Source organism: Vulpes vulpes, chromosome 16, assembly GCF_048418805.1.
Source record: "Vulpes vulpes isolate BD-2025 chromosome 16, VulVul3, whole genome shotgun sequence".
Taxonomy (NCBI): Eukaryota; Metazoa; Chordata; class Mammalia; order Carnivora; family Canidae; genus Vulpes; species Vulpes vulpes.
This window is the reverse complement of record NC_132795.1, coordinates 24,415,361-24,434,287: the sequence shown is the minus strand read 5'-3', so window position 1 is coordinate 24,434,287 and position 18,927 is coordinate 24,415,361. Positions and strand designations below refer to the sequence as shown.

The 18,927-nt window shown below is 39.5% G+C and overlaps 1 protein-coding gene across 6 annotated transcripts in view; it reads right to left on the bottom strand.

The window, feature by feature from the left end:
• Positions 1–963: 963 nt before the first annotated feature.
• ANKRD44 (ankyrin repeat domain 44) overlaps positions 964–18,927 on the bottom strand; it is a 327,787-nt gene continuing 309,823 nt past the window's right edge. For 2 of the 6 annotated variants that reach the window (XM_072741290.1, XM_026002616.2), the window contains exons 25-29: positions 18,683–18,765; positions 8,676–8,758; positions 7,617–7,708; positions 6,804–6,839; positions 964–5,238 (exon numbers count right to left, since the gene is read on the bottom strand). In XM_072741290.1, coding sequence (XP_072597391.1) covers positions 4,991–5,238; positions 6,804–6,839; positions 7,617–7,708; positions 8,676–8,758; positions 18,683–18,765 — 542 coding nt within the window. In that variant the 3' untranslated portion in view covers positions 964–4,990. The remainder of the gene's footprint in view (positions 5,239–6,803; positions 6,840–7,616; positions 7,709–8,675; positions 8,759–18,682; positions 18,766–18,927) is intronic. The other 4 variants (XM_026002615.2, XM_026002619.2, XM_026002617.2 and 1 more) reach the window with 2 other exon arrangements.

The following is an 18,927-nucleotide window of genomic DNA, read 5'->3' as shown; positions in this document are numbered from 1 at the left end:
TTTGTCTATTTGAATAAGGAGTGAGACACTGCAAAGTGCAAAACCTCCATGAACATCTCTAGCAGGAGAAAAAAAAAAAAACCCAACAACCATAAAACATTATTTCCAGGATGTCACACACAAAAAAGCATATAGGCACAGGTTGTGCATTCACATCATCAGTTATAAACATTTGAGCAAATTATATCATTTCCATTTCATGAAAAAGATTGTGATGGAGTTGGGCTAGCATCCTACGACACTGTGCTTTGAGGAACTCAGGAGGTCCCTACTCTGAAAGCTCTTTCTCGTCAGCCAGAAATAGTGCTACTGGGAATTTGTTCCTTAATGCTTCTAGGGACTGTCCCTGAAATTATTATTAATGGGAGAAATTTTGAATGGTAAGACAGAGGAAATTGTATAGCTACTTCTAAGAATATTGCAGAGAGGTGGGGCCTTGTGTTGTTGTAAAGCAGCTGAAGGGTAGTAGTGGCAGCCACAAAAAGAAGTGGGGTTGATTTCACAATTCTAAGGACCTATTAGATGTCCTGCTTTCTGATACATGTGATCTACACAGTCACATTTCCCCTCCCACCACGATTGCTAGGGAGCTGGAGCAGACAAATGTTCAGTCACAGCCTCTGTATTAAATTTTCTGCTTCCCATATTTGTATTCTTTTTCCCTGTTCTTGTTTTTCTACTTCTAGTTTATTACATGTCCTTTGTTGCAGGCCAGCTCAGATCCTTTACAGAAAAAATTGGAGGCATAAATGAATATAATATATACAAACATATGTATTTGATTGGCCCCACCCCCAATTGTGATGTCACAAACAGAAATACCAAATCCGGACATTTTCTTCTATTTTGATTATTGATTTTCAAAATTTAAGGGTCAATTTGCCTTTGGTGAAGACAAAGATTTAAATTCACAGAATAATTGGTAAAATTGCAGAAAGTGGAAAAACTAAAGACAAACACAAATTGCAACAATATCTGTACCGTTTTTATTTGTAAAAATAACCATCTGAATGCATTTCCATAGTATATTACAGTTAAGTACTTCATTACATTATTAGCATTCAGTAGTTGAAAAAGTATTAAACTGTGCTTGAAAAGATTCAGATTGGTTCAAAGTCATTCACTGAACTAAAAGTCATTTTCCTCATTTTTACAGTCATGACATTTACCAGAGTCATTCAACTCCAATTTACATAAGAAAACATTACAGACAAAATCCCACTGAAAGCATCAAACAGTATTTTATGCTGTTACAAATATGTTATGCAAAATAGAACACTGGCACCAGGTTTGTATCATCGTGCTTTGCAAAGATATATTGCACATGCTAAAGCATAAAATATGTAGACAAAACTACCAAACAAAAGATATTTGCATTGAATTTTTAGAACACTGCATAAGAAACGCATAGAATTACATTTTTACACACACTCAGATTGTCACTATCTTAAAACGCTTTTCCCCTACAACATTGACCTATGGTTTGTAAGAAGAAAGCATTTTAGCACTGCAAAATTAAACAGAATTCCTATAGAAAACTTCGGCATTTTCATTTTCATTTCAAAGCAGGTATAGGGGAAATGGAAAAAAAAGACACTTTATACATTCAAAGAAAGGCTGAAATGAAAACTCACTGGTATTATATTGCTCTGATAACACTCAAATGAAAAAAATACAAAACATTTCACAGAACATTTTCAGAATATACAGATATAAAAAGGCACTCTAACTTCATATTACAAGACAAAAAAAAAAAAAAAAAGGGATGAGCTCTTCAACCAACGCAACAGATAAGCAAACCAAGTTGCTTGACAGTACAGAGAATAACTAGTGCAGCAAATCCATTTGATGTTCTTTTTCTAATTTAATAATAAAATAAAAGATGAAGCAGCTGTTTACTGCCTAAAGTACCAAAACATACTATGGTGCCCTTTTAGTAGTGATAAAGAGAAATCCCCTGAGCTTTTTACTGTAGAATCATAGCAGGTTTTAGGCAATTTGGAGATAGCAACATATTTCCCAAGGACAGGCGGACATGGCGAACAGGTAAGTGCAGGGCAACTTGATCACTGTGGCTCTGCTTAAAATACAGACTAAAAATAACACTGGAAAAGCGCTAGACCACGAAGACTCAGTTAAAAGCACAACATGTATTTTTGTTTTTCTTAGAGAGCTACACTGCAAATCTAGTTTTATTTCTAAGAGATGTATTTAAAACACACAGAACTCCTAGTTTTTGAAGTCATTTCCTAAAGAACAAAATGGACAGAGAGAAGGGTTTGATGCAGTGAACCATCACAGCGAGTGTGACTTCATTCTGTTCCTTTGTCCTTCTCCTTTCTAGCTGTGAGATAGTGGGGAAAAGTCAAAATGCAGCTACATGGAGAGAAATGTCCCATGGCCGGCACTGCTTTGCTGCAATCCTCCTTGTTCTTGTGCTACTCTATGGGAAAAATGTGAAGGCTGCTTCACCAGTAAGAGTGGGCCTCTCATTTCCTGCTTTGAAAGCCAATGGAGCAAGATTTCCATTCACTTCTAGAAAAAGACACCACAGTATATCGTGCTTTTTTTTTTTTTTTCCACGTTGGATCTCCCTTACTTTCAGTGTTTTGGTAAAGAGAAGGTCGTTATTGCTCATTAGCAATTTATCTACTTAAAAAAAATTCATCTTCTCTAAACAAACAAAAAAGACAGAGGAAGGAGGGGAACACAACACCAAGAATCCAAAAAACAATGTTGGTGTCAAAAACTTCCAGTGAAATTATGACCATTCGATTAAGTCCTTTGAACAAGTTCTCATTTGTGAAGAACCCATGGTGAGTTTTTAATTAAACTGGGATATTCAAAGAGTAAGAGTAAAGTCTTTTACAGTTAGATGAAAAATATAATACAGCATGTGTATTTGATCCAGATATGACAGCACACGGTTTTAAAAATATCTCCCATACGCTATAAAAGAGAATTTCCAGGGTGAACATGGAACTGATGATTAAATGTCAGAGTCCTGACAACATGTTTCTCTCCTGTTTCTTCCTCAAGTGTAAAGTAGCACTCGAGCTGGTGATTTGTACTTCTTCGCCTGGTACATGTGCTCACACACTGACATCATTTCCCAGTAGGTTATTGGGACCACGTGAGATCTTCAGTGCGTTCAGAATAATTTCCATACATTTCTTTGGGCCTCCTTTGTGTGTACGATCCACCACACACCTCTGTTGTCACCTCGCAGAAGAGCCTAAGGGCTGCGACGTCTCCTAAGCTGGCAAGGCCACAGACTGGGGCCGAGCGGTGGAGTTGACCCCTCTCCACCCGACGTGGAAGGACCTGAGGGTCAGCTGGAACCCTCAGCGGTAGAAGTGCCGGGCCTGGCCCCAGGACTGCCGGCTAGCCCAGCAGGGTCCTGCGTGTTTTTCTGCTTTTTTGTTATTCCCAGTAAGACACACAGCAATTAAAACAGAGAACAAACAATGGATGTTTCCTCGGCATTTGTTTCATTTCAAATAAATATAAACACATTTACATCAAAAGTATATGAACATTTTCTCTAGTTTGGCAAAAAAATAAGCCTTGGTCAACACGTCATCAATTACAAATGTTACGCCATCAACTAGAAATCTGTGTCGTAAGAAATATAACAAGACCGTTACACAAAAAGATTACATTTTAACTCCATAGAAAAGCTACTTCAGTTCTCACTTCCATTTTGAAGGAAAACATTTTAAATTCTTCCATTTTAGACTGAAGCATTTTGGTCCTCATGTATAGCTGGTTGATGAACTACAGACATATATATATATGTATATATATATGTGTGTGCGTGTGTATGTGCATAACGTTTAAAGAGTCTCATTCTTCTTTTTGTACAGCTATTCCAGGTGCAGAACGGGGTCCATTTGACCTAGAAGCTTTGGCAGAGGGAGCAGACACAGTATTCACTATGTTGATTTGATCATCAGGCAACCATCAATTGGCTTTAATTTCCACATCACCCATGTCTACCTTCTGTTTCGCACCTTGTTTCCTTCTGTAGTCACACTTCCACTCACTTGGCATGACCTTGGCTGAGAAGCTCATTTAACACTTTACTACTGATAATGCTGTGGGTTCTGATGGTTCTAAGAAGTTAGCATCCTGATTTAAGGATGAATTAACAAATAAATAAGGGGTAGTCTCATATTAAATTTGCATATGTCTCAGAGTTCTGGCGCAATACAACTTTTCACCTGAAACTTTATTAGCTAGATTCGGATTCAATTGGCCAGGTGATAATTAGTTCTAGGCTTGTTAAAAGGCGCACTCGTTGCAATATTTGTGTTAAGCGAAGAAAGCAACTTCAATTTCCAGTGACTTTTTCCCTTCATGTGGCAACTTTAATAAAATCCTTGGAAAGAAGTTCTGGATATTTAAGTGCTTACTACAGAGAAGATATGAATCATTGGACTCCCTTAAAAAGATTACTACAGGCATCATTTCTGAAGATGAACACATTAACCTTTGGCTTCTAGTGAGGAAGTAAACATCAAAGTGAGAAGAGGTCTGAGGCGACACCTATCCCCCCTTGCCCTCCCCTCCCAGGGGACACGAATGTCACATTGATCCACTTCTGAGAACTCACTGCTGAGTGAGTATACGAAAAGAAAAATTCTTCATAGAGAACAGCTCCCTCTCAATTGCATTATGCCAAACGAAAAAGAATTAAATGCATTTTTTGACTTCTTACTTAAAATGAGAGGTAGACTTGCACAGAAGTATCTTAGATCTAGGGAAAACATGAAAACAAATAAAAATTGGGGCCCATCTGTGTGAATGCTTTGCCCTACCGCCTAGCTGCCCTCCCTGGGTTTGATTAATTCCTTTTCTACTGGCTTCTGGAAGCCCAGGCCCATAATAATACTCAAACACAACATAAACCTGGAATTCAAGTTGTTTTTTTTTTTTTTCTCCCTTCTTCTAATACGGGTGATCAAGGAAAAGCTTCTACAGTCCAAAGTCAAAACGTTTCGGAATCAGAGTCATTTTCGTTGTAGCCCTCCTCTGAGCCTATGTTGTTACTGCACAGGCTAACCATGCTACCCAGATTGGAGAGGGTGGTCCTGCTCAAATTGTCTTTTTTAAAACAAACGAAGTTGACAGCCGTCATTGTACTGGAAGGAGAAAAAGGCATCATGGTAGCCAAAATGAGGGCCAGGCAGTCAGCCACGTCTTTGTTAGGAGCGCAAGCCAGGGCCGGGGTATGACCTGGGCGTAAATGCAGACAAGGCCATGGTTAGTCCAGGAAATCCAAAGGCGGCGTGAGCATTCCACAGTACATCTCGTACGACCTCACACGTGGAGATGTATGTCCAGTTAGAAATCATGCCAGGCAAAGAGGAGTTAACTTCCCACAAGTCATGCTAGGGGTGAGGCTGGAGGGGGTCGGGGAGGGGAGACATTTTATGAAGGGGTCGTGGTGTTGGTTTTTCCATCTACATGACAACAAGCACTATGTTACCCGAAGTTAGGCAGGTTTCTAGTCTTCATCTAATGAACAGAAACACAAGGGGGCAGGGGTGGGACACAATTACACACACACACACACACACACACACACACAAAACCAGTAACAGGACAACCACAAAGGTGTTTCCACTTGAGAGCACACGCACACCATGCGCCTCAGGCTGGGGCCAGAGCACTCTCATTCTGAGAACAATGACTTTCCCGAGTAGGTAATTGTGTGTCAGATTAGAAAAGATATTGAAAAATCAGATGTCTGTAAAGGCAGTTTTACTGTTATATATAGGTTTATAAAAAATATATACCAATTAACTAGTTCTAGAAAAATGGAATCATTTGAGCAGATCAGACACAGGAAAGTATTGGTTGTTTGTGGTTTAAAATATACTATCGTTTAAGAGAAATGTAACCAAATTTTTAAAAATAGCAACACCACCAACCAAAGTCCCAAAGCCCAACTGTGACAGGTGTGGGAAAAAGGCTGTAGGGTCATGTCATTCTCCACCATGTAGACTCAAAGGGTCCTATCCAGAAAAGAAAACTATCTCAACACATGAAATACATGCTGGAGGATGTAGATAAATTCTTTGATTTAATTACTACCCTTATCTAACCTTTATTCTATGGACCAAAAAAGGGTTAGCCTATCTCCTCTGCTAGAAAGATTCCTACTTCCTCTTACTCATTTATTCAGAAGAACTGGCTCAATAAAATTCGACATTTTGCCAAGTTTTACCAACACTTGACCTAATTTCTGCCCATCTCTTCCCTCCTCCCACCCCAACATTCCTCTCTCTAGTATGAAAACAAGTAAGAAGAGACAGGTATCTTAACATTCCATTCCACGGAGGTCATCGATGAGTACAGGATTTATGAGTATAGCGCTGTACAAAACTGCCCCAAATTGTTCCCAGGCCTTTAGAAGGCCTTTAGAAGAAGGCCTTTAGAAGGCCTTTAGAAGCTCTAAGAAGGGGCTCTTCGGGCTCACGTTCCCAAAGTTGCTATTGGCAGGAAAAGCCTCAGATGCAGCAGGCTTACAATGGAGAAAGACAAAACTAATTTATTTTGGCCTCTTTTGGTCATTTGGAAAGAATTGCGCACTTCTGCATGCCAATCCTTATAGAATAGTGATAAGAGAACGAGGGAAAGGGAGGTGGAACAACCAAGGAGATGGAGTAAAAGAGAATTTTCTGTGCCTCTTAGATGAGTCAGGTTGGGGACAGAGCAGGGAACATGCTAGGATAAATGGGGCTGCAAAACAGAAACTAATAGGAATTAGCTAATGATGTCATATGGCTAATGCTTACTTCTGAGAAATAGGCATGGGCTGCTAGTTCCAATACCTGTAATAAGCAGTTAATTGAGTTGTGTTAATTAAAATGCTTTAATTAAATGCCACAATTAATGCCACATTAATAAGTTACATCATTCATAAATATCCAGAAGTTCATCTTTTGCTCTCCATGGTTAATAGGCATTGTACTTTAAAATGGTAGTCTAACATAATTCTGGTATTCATGAGCTTTCCAAATTTCTTAGGGACCAGGTAGAAAGCTTCTGTTAAGAGTTAGTTCATTTAGAGTTAGAAAAGGAATGTTACATAGATCAGGAGAAGCTTTCAAGCCTAGAAATTCATTAAAAAAATTGTACTCATGTTCCAAATATCCACACTGAGAATATGAGTTTTGATCTGTTCTTTAAAAAAAAGTTTGATCTCAGAATGAACTGAATACAAAAGACCTAGGTTTTTCTTTGAGCCCTTGAGCATGCACTAATGACATGTGTCGTCTCTAACTCTTCAGTGTATGCAGTTAGAATTCTGAATGCCTGCCGCAAACTTTTCAGTGTGTCTAGAACAGTTTAACCACTACGCTGAGGAGTTAGAGACCAGCTGCTGGCATTACATGCAAAATGGAAGGCACTGGTGGGCTACAGGTGGACTATGTGTTTTACAAAGACAGACAGGACAAATTATCTTCGTTTGATTTCTCACACACAGAAGCTGCCGAGGGGGAGAGAATTCTTACTGCCTTTTTAATGAGCTCCTATCTTTCTCCTTTTCCTCTGGCTTCACAGCATAGGGAAGGTATGCGTAGTAACTGCTTACTTTTCCCACTTACCATTTTCATCTACAGCGAGTACACAGGCTCCTTTGGCCAACAACTCCTCAACTACCACCTTCAAGCCATTACGTGCAGCAACGTGGAGGGGTCTAAAAAAAGACAACACTTGGCGTCAACCGTGATACACATTTGTGTGGGAATGTGTCATTTGGGGTACCTGCATTGCTAAAAGGTAGAAAATGCTTAATGTATAAGTAGTACAGGAATATTTTTACTTTTTAAAATAAAAATATTTGTCGACCAGATCTTTCCCAAGTGCTAATGATCCAACTTTCCTTCATGTTCGCCCAGGTTTCTCTGCAGATGTTACAGATACTCTGCCTCTCAAACAATATCAGTAACAGTAGATAGGAAGCCAGAAAAAGAACAAAAGCTCCAGCATCTTTTCTAGAAGGTGCTTTGTCTCTTGCTTTCTACTCCAGCATTTAAATCATTGTTTCACACAGTCCATCAATATGATTGGTATTCATATCACCCATATATATTTATCTTAAACCTCCTTGTTATTAGTAAATGCACTAAATGATATTTTATTGAATTTAGAATACCTTAAAGAATAAATTCAAACCCAGTATATTCATTTCTGCTATATACTTCCTAAGAAACCTAATGGAAAAAAATCTTAATATTCTTTTCCCCTTAAATACATAGGTAATTTCCTAAAATGGAATATGAATCAGTTTTAAGTCTTTCACACTGAAGACTGCACTGAATTATATTAAAATATAATTAAGACAAACTACTTAGGAATTCTTCAAATGTATTCCGGGAATGTGATTTATAAAACTGTCATTTTTCCAGTAAGAATACAAGATGTTAATATATTATGTTACACAATTCTATGAAGGGATAACAAAATAAGGATTCTAACTAAAAAATGTCTCACTTGGTGAGTATTTGCAGGTATGTGACTATAAATTCTGTGAAGGAGAAGCCACCTCTGTTTTTCACCATTGTATTCTTCAGTGCTAGCCTGGCACAGAGCACACTCTTAATATTTGTTGAATAAACAACTATGAATCTGAGTCCAAATCATACTTTAGAAGTCACACTTACGTCTGCAGTGCATTATTTTTTGCATTAATAAGGCTCTCATCTTGTATCTTGTCAAGTATTAACAAGGCACATTTTTCATGACCCTAATAAAGAAAAAAATGGTAAGAAACACAGGACAGAAACAAAGAAAAGCTCCTGAAAAATTACTTCATTATACTTTAAATTTAAAATGAACGTCATCTGCCTAAAAAACATTTTATAAGGCAATTTTCTGAGTAATTCCTTTTTCTTCTAAAAAGCAAATATATATGAGCACCTGGGTGGCTCAATGGTTGAGCTTCTGACTTTGGCTCAGGACGTGGTCCTGGGGTCCTTGGATCAAGTCCTGCATCTGGCTCCCTGCATGGAGCCTGCTTCTCCCTCTGCCTGTCTCTCTCTCTGTGTCTCTCATGAATAAATTTATAAAATCCTTAAAAAAAAAAAAAGCTAATTGTTAAAGAACCTTAGATTCTCAAAGATTCTGGATAAGGTCTATTAGGATTTGATGAACGTAAGCATCTAAAATATTAATATTTCTAGAGTAAGTGCAGAATTAATGTTCAGAGAGCTGAAGTAGGTGCCAGCTCAGCAAGGTCAGTGGCAAGCAGAGAGCAGAATTAGGAGTATCCTTCAAACCCATTAACACTACTTTTTAAACATATGTCAAGTTGCACCTCCTTCCGCAAGCCTTCAATGGCCATTTCTGTGATCCATCTACCTTTGAAACGTCTATTACATCTGTTACCAGTATCACCTATCATTATGTACAACTGCCTTATATTGTGAAGGGACTCTTTTGGGAAAGCTAGTTTTTTTTCTTCCTCAAACAGAGGAAGATATCTTTGTATCTTAAAAGAGATGGATGATAATTAAAAAAGAAAAAAAATCAATGGAAAAGTCAGAGACCCTTTCAGGATTTCAGGCCTATGCCCTGTTAAGGGGTCATGGTTTCCTAAACCCTTGCTACTCATAGTGTGGCCTGCAGACCAGCAACATCAGCTTAACCCGGGGGTTAGGAATGTTGAGTCCCAGGCCCCACTTCAGGTCCGCATGTCAACAAGATCCTCTGGTCATTCATTTGCCCAATAAAGTTTGAAGAGCTCTGGACTTCTGGTCATGAAAGCACTACACTTTGAAATAAACTTCAGAGAGGGGGCAAGCTGGTGGAGGAGCAGGGTCCCCAAGTCATCTGTCTCCCCCACTCACCTAGATAACCTTCAAGCCATCCTGAACACCTAAGCATCCCACCTGAGATTTAAAGAGAGAAGAGCTGGACACTACAGGGAAGGGGTTTCTAACAAGGTAGGAAGGCAGAAAAAAATGAAAAAGAACCAAGTGGGGGAGGGATCCCCTCAGGAGCCGGGCTAAGGGGGGTGGGAGCCTCAGGATAGGAGAGCCCCAGAGAGGTGGGAACTTTAACTCCGGCCCCTGGGGGGGAGGAGGAGGGCCCAGGATGGCGGGGATGCTCCTGCCCTGGGGCGCCCCCGAACTGTGCAGGTCAGCGCCTGCCCCCCCACCCCCCCAGCATCCAGGCCCCTGAGGACTGGGAGCTGTGGTAGTTACTGTGGGAGCTGACTCCAGGGCTGGAGAGCTGGCCGCCACCAGTCTTGTTGTTCCTCCCTTTATCATCTTGTGCCTCGACCAGCACGGGGCAGCCAGGAAACAGGGGTCTCAGGGGGTAAACAGCTCCCACTGAGCCCGGTGGGGGCGGGGGCAGGTCCCCCAGGTGCACACACCTGAGAGTCAGCACAGCAGCTCCTCCCCCAGAGACCAGCTGGAAGGACAGGGGAAGAGCAAGTTCTGGACCGAGCAGCCCTGGGAAGCTCCAGGGGAAGTCGAGGGACTTACAGAACCAGAGGATACTCCTCCCTTTTTTTTCCCATCATTTTTCTGGTACAACTTGTTTTTATATCAGACTGTAAATATCCAGGTTTTTTTCTCTTTTCCCATCCTAACTACAATATTTTACCACCTCTTCATGTTTAAGATTCTTCCTTTTTGACTTTCATATTTCTACAATTACATGTCTTAGATATATCTTCCACTTCTAGATTCCCTTCATCATACTCAACTTAATTTTGAGAGATATACAAGATATGTTTTTTGTTGTTGTTTTTTTGTGTTTTTTCTTTTCTCTGCCTCATTTTGTTCTACAATGGTGGAAGTTAATACCTTCTAAAACATGATAAGCATATACCCAGAACCAAGTGGAATACCGTTGCTGGTTCATTCTGTGAGATTCCTCATTCCCATTCTTCCCCCCTCATTTATCCCATTTATGTTTTGGTGGTCAATGGTGGGGCCCTCTACAAGTATTTCTGGTTTATATAAATTTGGGACTGAGCATCTTCTAACATACAGAACTTAATATACTCAGAACCAAGAGAATCACCTTCTAGGACCCCTCAGGTAGACTACATTCTCCCTCCACTACAACTTTGTAACTACCACCATTTCCCAGTCCCCCCTTTTTTTTCTTCTTTCTTTTTTCTGTTTCTTTCTTATTTCGGATTCCTGGCCTTTTATTTTTTACTACTTTGTTTTAAAATTTGTTTTTCGCTTTAGTGATCCTTTTGTTTTATTTCGTTCTGATCTTTGTTTTCAATTTCTGGTATCTGACCTTGGCAGAATCATCTAAGGTGAAATTTTACTTAGGTTGTGGTTGATATTCTTGACGCAGCCCATTCATACAGCCACTCTACACTGAACAAAATGACTAGAAAGAAGAACTCACCACAAAAGAAAGAATCAGAAACAGGACTCTCTGCCACAGAGTTACAGAATTTGGATTACAATTAGATGTCAGAAAGCCAACTCAGAAGCACAATTATAAAGCTACTGGTGACTCTGGAAAAAAGCATAAAGGATTCAAGAGACTTCATGACTGCAGAATTTAGATCTAATCAGGCCAAAATTAAAAATCAATTAAATGAGATGCAATCCAAACTGGAGGTCCTAATGACGAGGGTTAATGAGGTAGAAGAAAGAGCAAGTGACATAGAAGACAAGTTGATGGCAAGGAAGGAAGCTGAGGAAAAAAGACAAAAATAATTAAAAGACCACAAGGAGAGATTAAGGGAAATAAATGACAGCCTCAGAAGGAAAAATCTACATATAACTGGGGTTCCAGAGGGTGCCGAGAGGGCCAGAGGGCCAGAAAGCATATTTGAACAAACCATAGCTGAGAACTTCCCTAGCGTGGGGAGGGAAACAGGCATTCAGATCCAGGAGATAGAGAGGTCCCCCGCTAAAATGAATAAAAACCGGTCCACACCTCGACATTTAACAGTGAAACTTGCAAATTCCAAAGATAAAGAGAAGATCCTTAAAGGAGCAAGAGATAAGAAATCCCTAATCTTTATGGGGAGCAGTATTAGGTTAACAGCAGACCTCTCCACATAGACCAGAGAGGGCTGGCAGGTTATATTCAGGGTCCTAAGTGAGAAGAACATGCAGCCAAGAATACTCTATCCAGCAAGGCTCTCATTCAGAATAGAAGGAGAGATAAGAGCTTCCAAGATAGGCAGAAACTGAAAGAATATGTGACCACCCAACCAGCTCTGCAAGAAATATTAAGGGGGACTCTGTAAAAGAAAGAGGACCCAAAAGAAATAATCCACAAAAACAGGGACTGAATAGGTATTACAGTGACACTAAATTCCTATCTTACAATAGTTACTCTGAACGTGAATGGGCTAAATGATCCCATCAAAAGATGCAGGGTTTCAGACTGGATAAAAAAGCAAGACCCATCTATTTGCTGTCTACAAGAGACTCATTTTAGACACAAGGACACATACAGCCTGAAAATAAGGATTTAAGGACCATTTACCATTCAAATGTCTACAAGAGACTCATTTTAGACATAAGGACACATACAGCCTGAAAATAAGGATTTAAGGACCATTTACCATTCAAATGGTCCTCAAAAGAAAGCTGGGGTAGCCATCCTCATATCAGATAAAGTTTATCCCAAAGACTGTAGTAAGAGATGAAGAGGGACACTATATCAAACTTAAAGGATCTATCCAACAGGAGGAACTAACAATCATGAATATTTATGTCCCTAATGTGGGAGCTGCCAAGTATATCAATCAATTAATAACCAAAGTAAAGACATAGATAATAATATACTAATACTGGAAGACTTCAACATGGCGCTTTCTGCAAATGACAGATCTTCTAAGCACAACATCTCCAAAGAAACAAGAGCTTTAAATGATATACTGGACCAGATGGATTTCACAGATATTTACAGAACTTTACATCTTAATGCAACTGAATACACATTCTTCTCAAGTGCACATGGAACTTTCTCCAGAATAGACCACATACTGGGTCACAAATCGGGTCTGAACCGATACCAAAAGATCGGGATAGTCCCCTATATATTCTCAGACCATAATGCCTTGAAATTAGAACTTAATCACAACAAGAAGTTTGGAAGGACCACAAACACATGGAGGTTAAGGACCATCCTGCTAAAAGATGAAAAGGTCAACCAGGAAATTAAGGAAGAATTAAAAAGATTCATGGAAACTAATGAGAATGAAGATACAACCATTCAAAATCTTTGGGATAAAAAAAAACCAAAAAACAAAAAACAAAATCTTTGGGATACAGCAAAAGTAGTCCTAAGAGGGAAATACATCCCAATACGAGCATCCCTCAAAAAAACTGGAAAAAACTCAAATACATAAGCTAGCCTCGCACCTGAAGGAACTGGAGAAAGAACAGCAAATAAAACCTACACCAAGCAGAAGAAGAGAGTTAATAAAGACTTGAGCAGAACTCAATGAAATAGAGACTAGAAGAACAGATCAACAAAACCAGGAGTTGGTTCTTTGAAAGAATTAATAAGATTAGATAAACTATTATCCAGCCTTATTGAAAACAAAAGAGAAAAGACTCAAATTAATAAAATCACGAATGAAAAAGGAGAGATCACAACCAATACCAGGGAAATACAAACGATTTTAAAAACATATTATGAGCAGCTATACGCCAATAAATTAGGCAATCTAGAAGAAATGGACACATTTCTGGAAAACCACAAACTATCAAAACTGGAACAGGAAGAAAGAGAAAACCTGAACAGGCTAATAACCAGGGAGGAAATTGAAGCAGTCATCAAAAACTTTCTAAGACACAAAAGTTCAGGGCCAGATGGCTTCTCAGGGGAATTCTATCAAATGTATTTTTGTTTTTTCTTTTAAAGATTTTATACATTTACTCATGAGAGACACAGAGAGAGAGAGAGAGGCAGAGACACAGGAAGAGGGAAAAGCAGGCTCCATTCAGGGAGCCCGATGTGGGACTCGATCTCAGGTCCTCAGGATCACACCCTGGGCCAAAGGCAGTGCTAAACTGCTGGGCCACCTGGGCTGCCCCTATCAAACTTTTAAAGAAGAAACAATACCTATTCTACTAAAGCTGTTCTGAAAGACGGAAAGGGACAGAATATTTCCAAACTTGTTTTATAAGGCCAGCATCACCTTAATTCCAAAACCAGACAAAGACCCCACCAAAAAGGAGAATTATAGACCAATATCCCTTATGAATACAGATGTAAAAATTTTTTTTCAGATGTAAAAATTCTTAACAAGATACTAGCCAATAGGATCCAATAGTACATTAAGAAGATTATTCATCATGACCAAGTGGGATTTATCCTGGGATGCAAGGCTGGTTCAACACTTGTAAAGCAATCAATGTGATAGATCATATCAACAAGAGAAAAAACAAGAACCATATGACCCTTTCAATAGATGCAGAGAAAGCATTTGACAAAAACATGTATCCATTCCTGATCAAAACTCTTCAGAGTGTAGGGATAGAGGGAACATTCCTCAACATCTTAAAAGCCATCTAGGAAAAGCCCACAACAAATATCATTCTCAATGGGGAAACACTGGGAGCCTTTCCCCTAAGATCAGGAACAAGACAGGGATGTCCACTCTCACCACTGCTATTCAACATAGTACTAGAAGTCCTAGCCTCAGCATTCAGGCAACAAAAAGAAATAAAAGGCATTCAAATTGGCAAAGAAGAAGTCAAACTCTCCCTCTTCGCAGATGACATGATACTGTACATAGAAAACCCAAAAGACTCCACCCCAAGATTGCTAGAACTCATACAGCAATTCGGCAGTGTGGCAAGATATCAATGCCCAGAAATCAGTGGTATTTCTATACACTAACAATGAGACTGAAGAAAGAGGAATTAAGGAGTCAATCCCATTTACAATTGCACCCAAAAGCATAAGATACCTAGGAATACACCTAACCAAAGAGGTAAAGGATCTATACTCTAAAAACTACAAAACACTTCTGAAAGAAATTGAAGATACAAAGAGATGGAAAACTATTCCATGTTCATGGATTGGAAGAATTAATATTATGAAAATGTCAATGCTACCCAGGGCAATTTACACATTTAATGCAATCCCTACCAAAATACCATGGATTTTCTTTTTTTAAAAGATCATTTATTTATTTATTTATTCAGAGAGAGAGAGAGACAGACAGAGACAGAGAGAGGCAGAGACACAGGCAGAGGGAGAAGCAGGCTCCATGCAGGGAGCCCGATGTGGGACTCGATCCCAGGACTCCAGGATCACACCCTGGGCTGCAGGTGGCGCTAAACCGCTGCACCACCAGGGCTGCCCTACCATGGACTTTCTTCAGAAAGTTGGAACAAATCATCTTAAGATTTCTGTGCAATCAGAAAAGACCCTGAATAGCCAGGAGAATACTGAAAAAGAAAACCAGAGCCGGGGGCATTACAATGCCAGATTTCAAGTTGTACTACAAAGCTGTAATCATCAATATAGTGTGGTACTGGCACAAAAACATACACATAGATCAATGGAGCAGAATAGAGAACCCAGAAATGGGCCCTCAACTCTATGGTCAACTAATATTTGACGAAGCAGGAAAGACTATCCACTGGAAAAAGGACAGTCTCTTCAATAAATGGTGCTGGGAAAATTGGACAGCCACATGTGGAAGTATGAAGCTAGACCATTCTCTTACACCATACACAAAGATAAACCCAAAATGGATGACAGATCTAAACGTTAGACAAGAATCCAGCAAAATCCTAGAGGAGAACACAGGCAACACCCTTTTTGAACTTGGCCAAAGCAACTTCTTGCAAGATACATCCATGAAGACAAGGGAAACAAAAGCAAAAGTGAACTATTGGGATTTAATCAAGATAAAAAGCTTCTGCACAGCAAAAGAAACAGTCAACAAAACTCAAAGACAACCTACAGAATGGGAGAAGATATTTGCAAATGACCTATCAGATAAAGGGCTAGTATCCAAGATCTATAAAGAACTTATTAAACTCAACAGCAAAGAAACAAACAAATCCAACTATGAAATGGGCAAAAGACATGAACAGAAATTTCACCAAAGACAAACAGATGGCCAACAGGCACATGAGAAAATGCTCCGCATCACTGGCCATCAGGGAAATACAAATCAAAACCACAATGAGATCCCACCTCATACCAGTGAGAATGGGGAAAATTAACAAGACAGGAAACAACAAATGTTGGAGAGGATATGGAGAAAGGGGAACCTTCTTGCACTGTTGGTGGGAATGTGAACTGGTGCAGCCACTCTGGAAAACTGTGTGGAGTTTCCTCAAAGAGTTAAAAATAGACCTGCCCTACGACCCAGCAATTGCACTGCTGGGGATTTACCCCAAAGATACAGATACAATGAAATGCCAGAACACCTGCACCCCGATGTTTATAGCAGCAATGTCCACAATAGCCAAACTGTGGAAGGAGCTTCAGTGTCCATCGAAAGATGACGGATAAAGAAGATGTGGTCTATGTATACAATGGAATATTCCTCAGCCATTAGAAATGACAAATACCCACCATTTGCTTCGACGTGGATGGAACTGGAGGGTATTATGCTGAGTGAAGTAAGTCAATCGGAAAAGGACAAACATTATATGGTCTCATTCATTCGGGGAATATAAAAAATAGTGAAATGGATTAAAGGGGAAAGGAGAGAAACTGAGTGGGAAATATCAGAGAGGGAGACAGAACATGAGAGACTCCTAACTCTGGGAAACGAACAAGGGGTAGTGGAAGGGGAGAGCAGGTGAGTGGGGGGGTTGAGGTGACTGGGTGATGGGCAGTGAGGGAGGCACTTGATGGGATGAGCACTGGGTGTTATGCTCTATGTTGGCAGATCGAACTCCAATAAAAAAAATGCAAAAAAAAAAAAAAAAAAAGAAATAAACTTCATGAAACTGAACTTTTTTGGGGGTTTCCATGGGTTTCCCAGAGCATGAAGTGAGAAAATGCAACCAGTGAAAGGAATAGCCAAAGCATCTCATACCACTGGGTACAGACAACATCTTTAATACTGTCACCATATTGAAACAAACTACCACCACTGGTGTCAGCTGGCATTACACTATAACATGGAGTTTTCATTCTGATGCACTGCTGGTGGAGTATAAACAATTGTGATCTTATCAGAGGCCCATTTAGGATTAAATATAATCATAGCCTTAGACTCATTGAAGAATTTATCTTAAAGGAATGAGTAAAGAATTCTTTAAAAAAAATCTCTACAATTAGCATCATCTATAGTAGTATATATTTGAAAACAAGCAAATGTCTAACAGTTGGGGATGGACTGAATAAAGGATGGCACTTTTAAAAAAGATTTTATGTATTCATGAGAGACACACAGAGAGAGGCAGAGACACAGGAAGGGGGAGAAGCAGGCTCCCTGTGGAGACCTGATGAGGGACTCAATCCCAGGGCCCCAGGATCATGACCTGAGTTAAAGGCAGACGCTCAACCACCAAGCTACCCAAGCAAACCAGGATGGCACATTCTTAGGGTAGAAATCCATACATCTTCTAAAACACTATACAATTTGATATCTAAAAAAAAGATAATCATGGGGCACCTGGGTGGCTCAGCTGGTTAAGCGTACAACTCTTGATTTCAGCTCAGGTCATGATCTCAATGGCCGTGGGACAGAGCCCCACATCAGCCTCTGTGCTCAGCAGGGAGTCAGCTTGCAGATTCTCTCCCTCTGACCCTCCGCCCCCCTTGTTCTCTCTCCCTGTCTGTCTAAAATAAATAAATAAATAAATACATCTTTAAAAAAAAGATATCCATAAGATATGATTCAGTAACAAAAGTGGGCTCTAGAACATTGTGATCTCACTTTTGTAAAATTATATATTTATTGATACATCATTTATCTTTTACAGGAGCAGGAATCTTGAGCTACATGTGAACATAATTCTATTAGAAAAAAAACAAAACCGATCCCTGGGTGGCTCAGTGGTTTAGTGCCTGCCTTTGGCCCAGGGCGTGATCCTGGAGTCCCTGGATCGAGTCCCACGTCGGGCTCCCTGCATGGAGCCTGCTTCTCCCCCGCCTGTGTCTCTGCCTCTCTCTCTCTCTTTGTCTCCCATGAAAAAATAAATAAAATCTTAAAAAAAAAAAAAACAACCAAACAAACAAAAACAAAAACAAAAGACCTCAAACACATTCCTTTCATTGAACTATGAACCAGAAAAAAAGTTAGAGGGTAGAAATGTACATGAATGCATTTATTTGCCTCAAAGGTGAGTATTTTTTGGCTGTGTTATTACCGTATTCAAGGAACAAAATGAAAACAAGTACACCTTTTAGAAGCCACATAACTAAGGTCCTAACCTTGTTTAAAACTAAGATGAAAAAAAAAATAAATAAAACTAAGATGATATGGGACTACAACCCACGGAAACAGATACAGTGGCAGTATGAAGACAGACCACATAAGAATACAGTGGCAAATGCCATGAAAGGCATATCCTCATCAACCCCTATGTGGGTCTGCCCTTTGTGTCTTCCCCTTCCATTTGGCTTATAGTTGACAATACCCTGGGAAAATGTACATCTCAATTAAGAGCCACGGAACACACTTCTGAAAAAGCATTTAAGTGGTATTAGTCTTATTAGAACGCTAAGTAACATTATTTCAAATTCATGTACATACTTTGCTACTAGCCAAATGTAAGGGTGTGTTCAAGTCTTTATCCTTTACAGTCAGATCAGCCTGGGCACTGTTCACCAAAATATCTAAAGAAAAAGCCAAAAGAGAGTTATTTAGACTACATGGTAATTGCAATGACACATTCAAATTAGTATGGCCACATCATCATATTTAATGCTTTTAAAGAAAAAAGGAAAAATTTATTGCTATATTGTTCTATCGAAATCAAAGGTCTATAGACATTAATT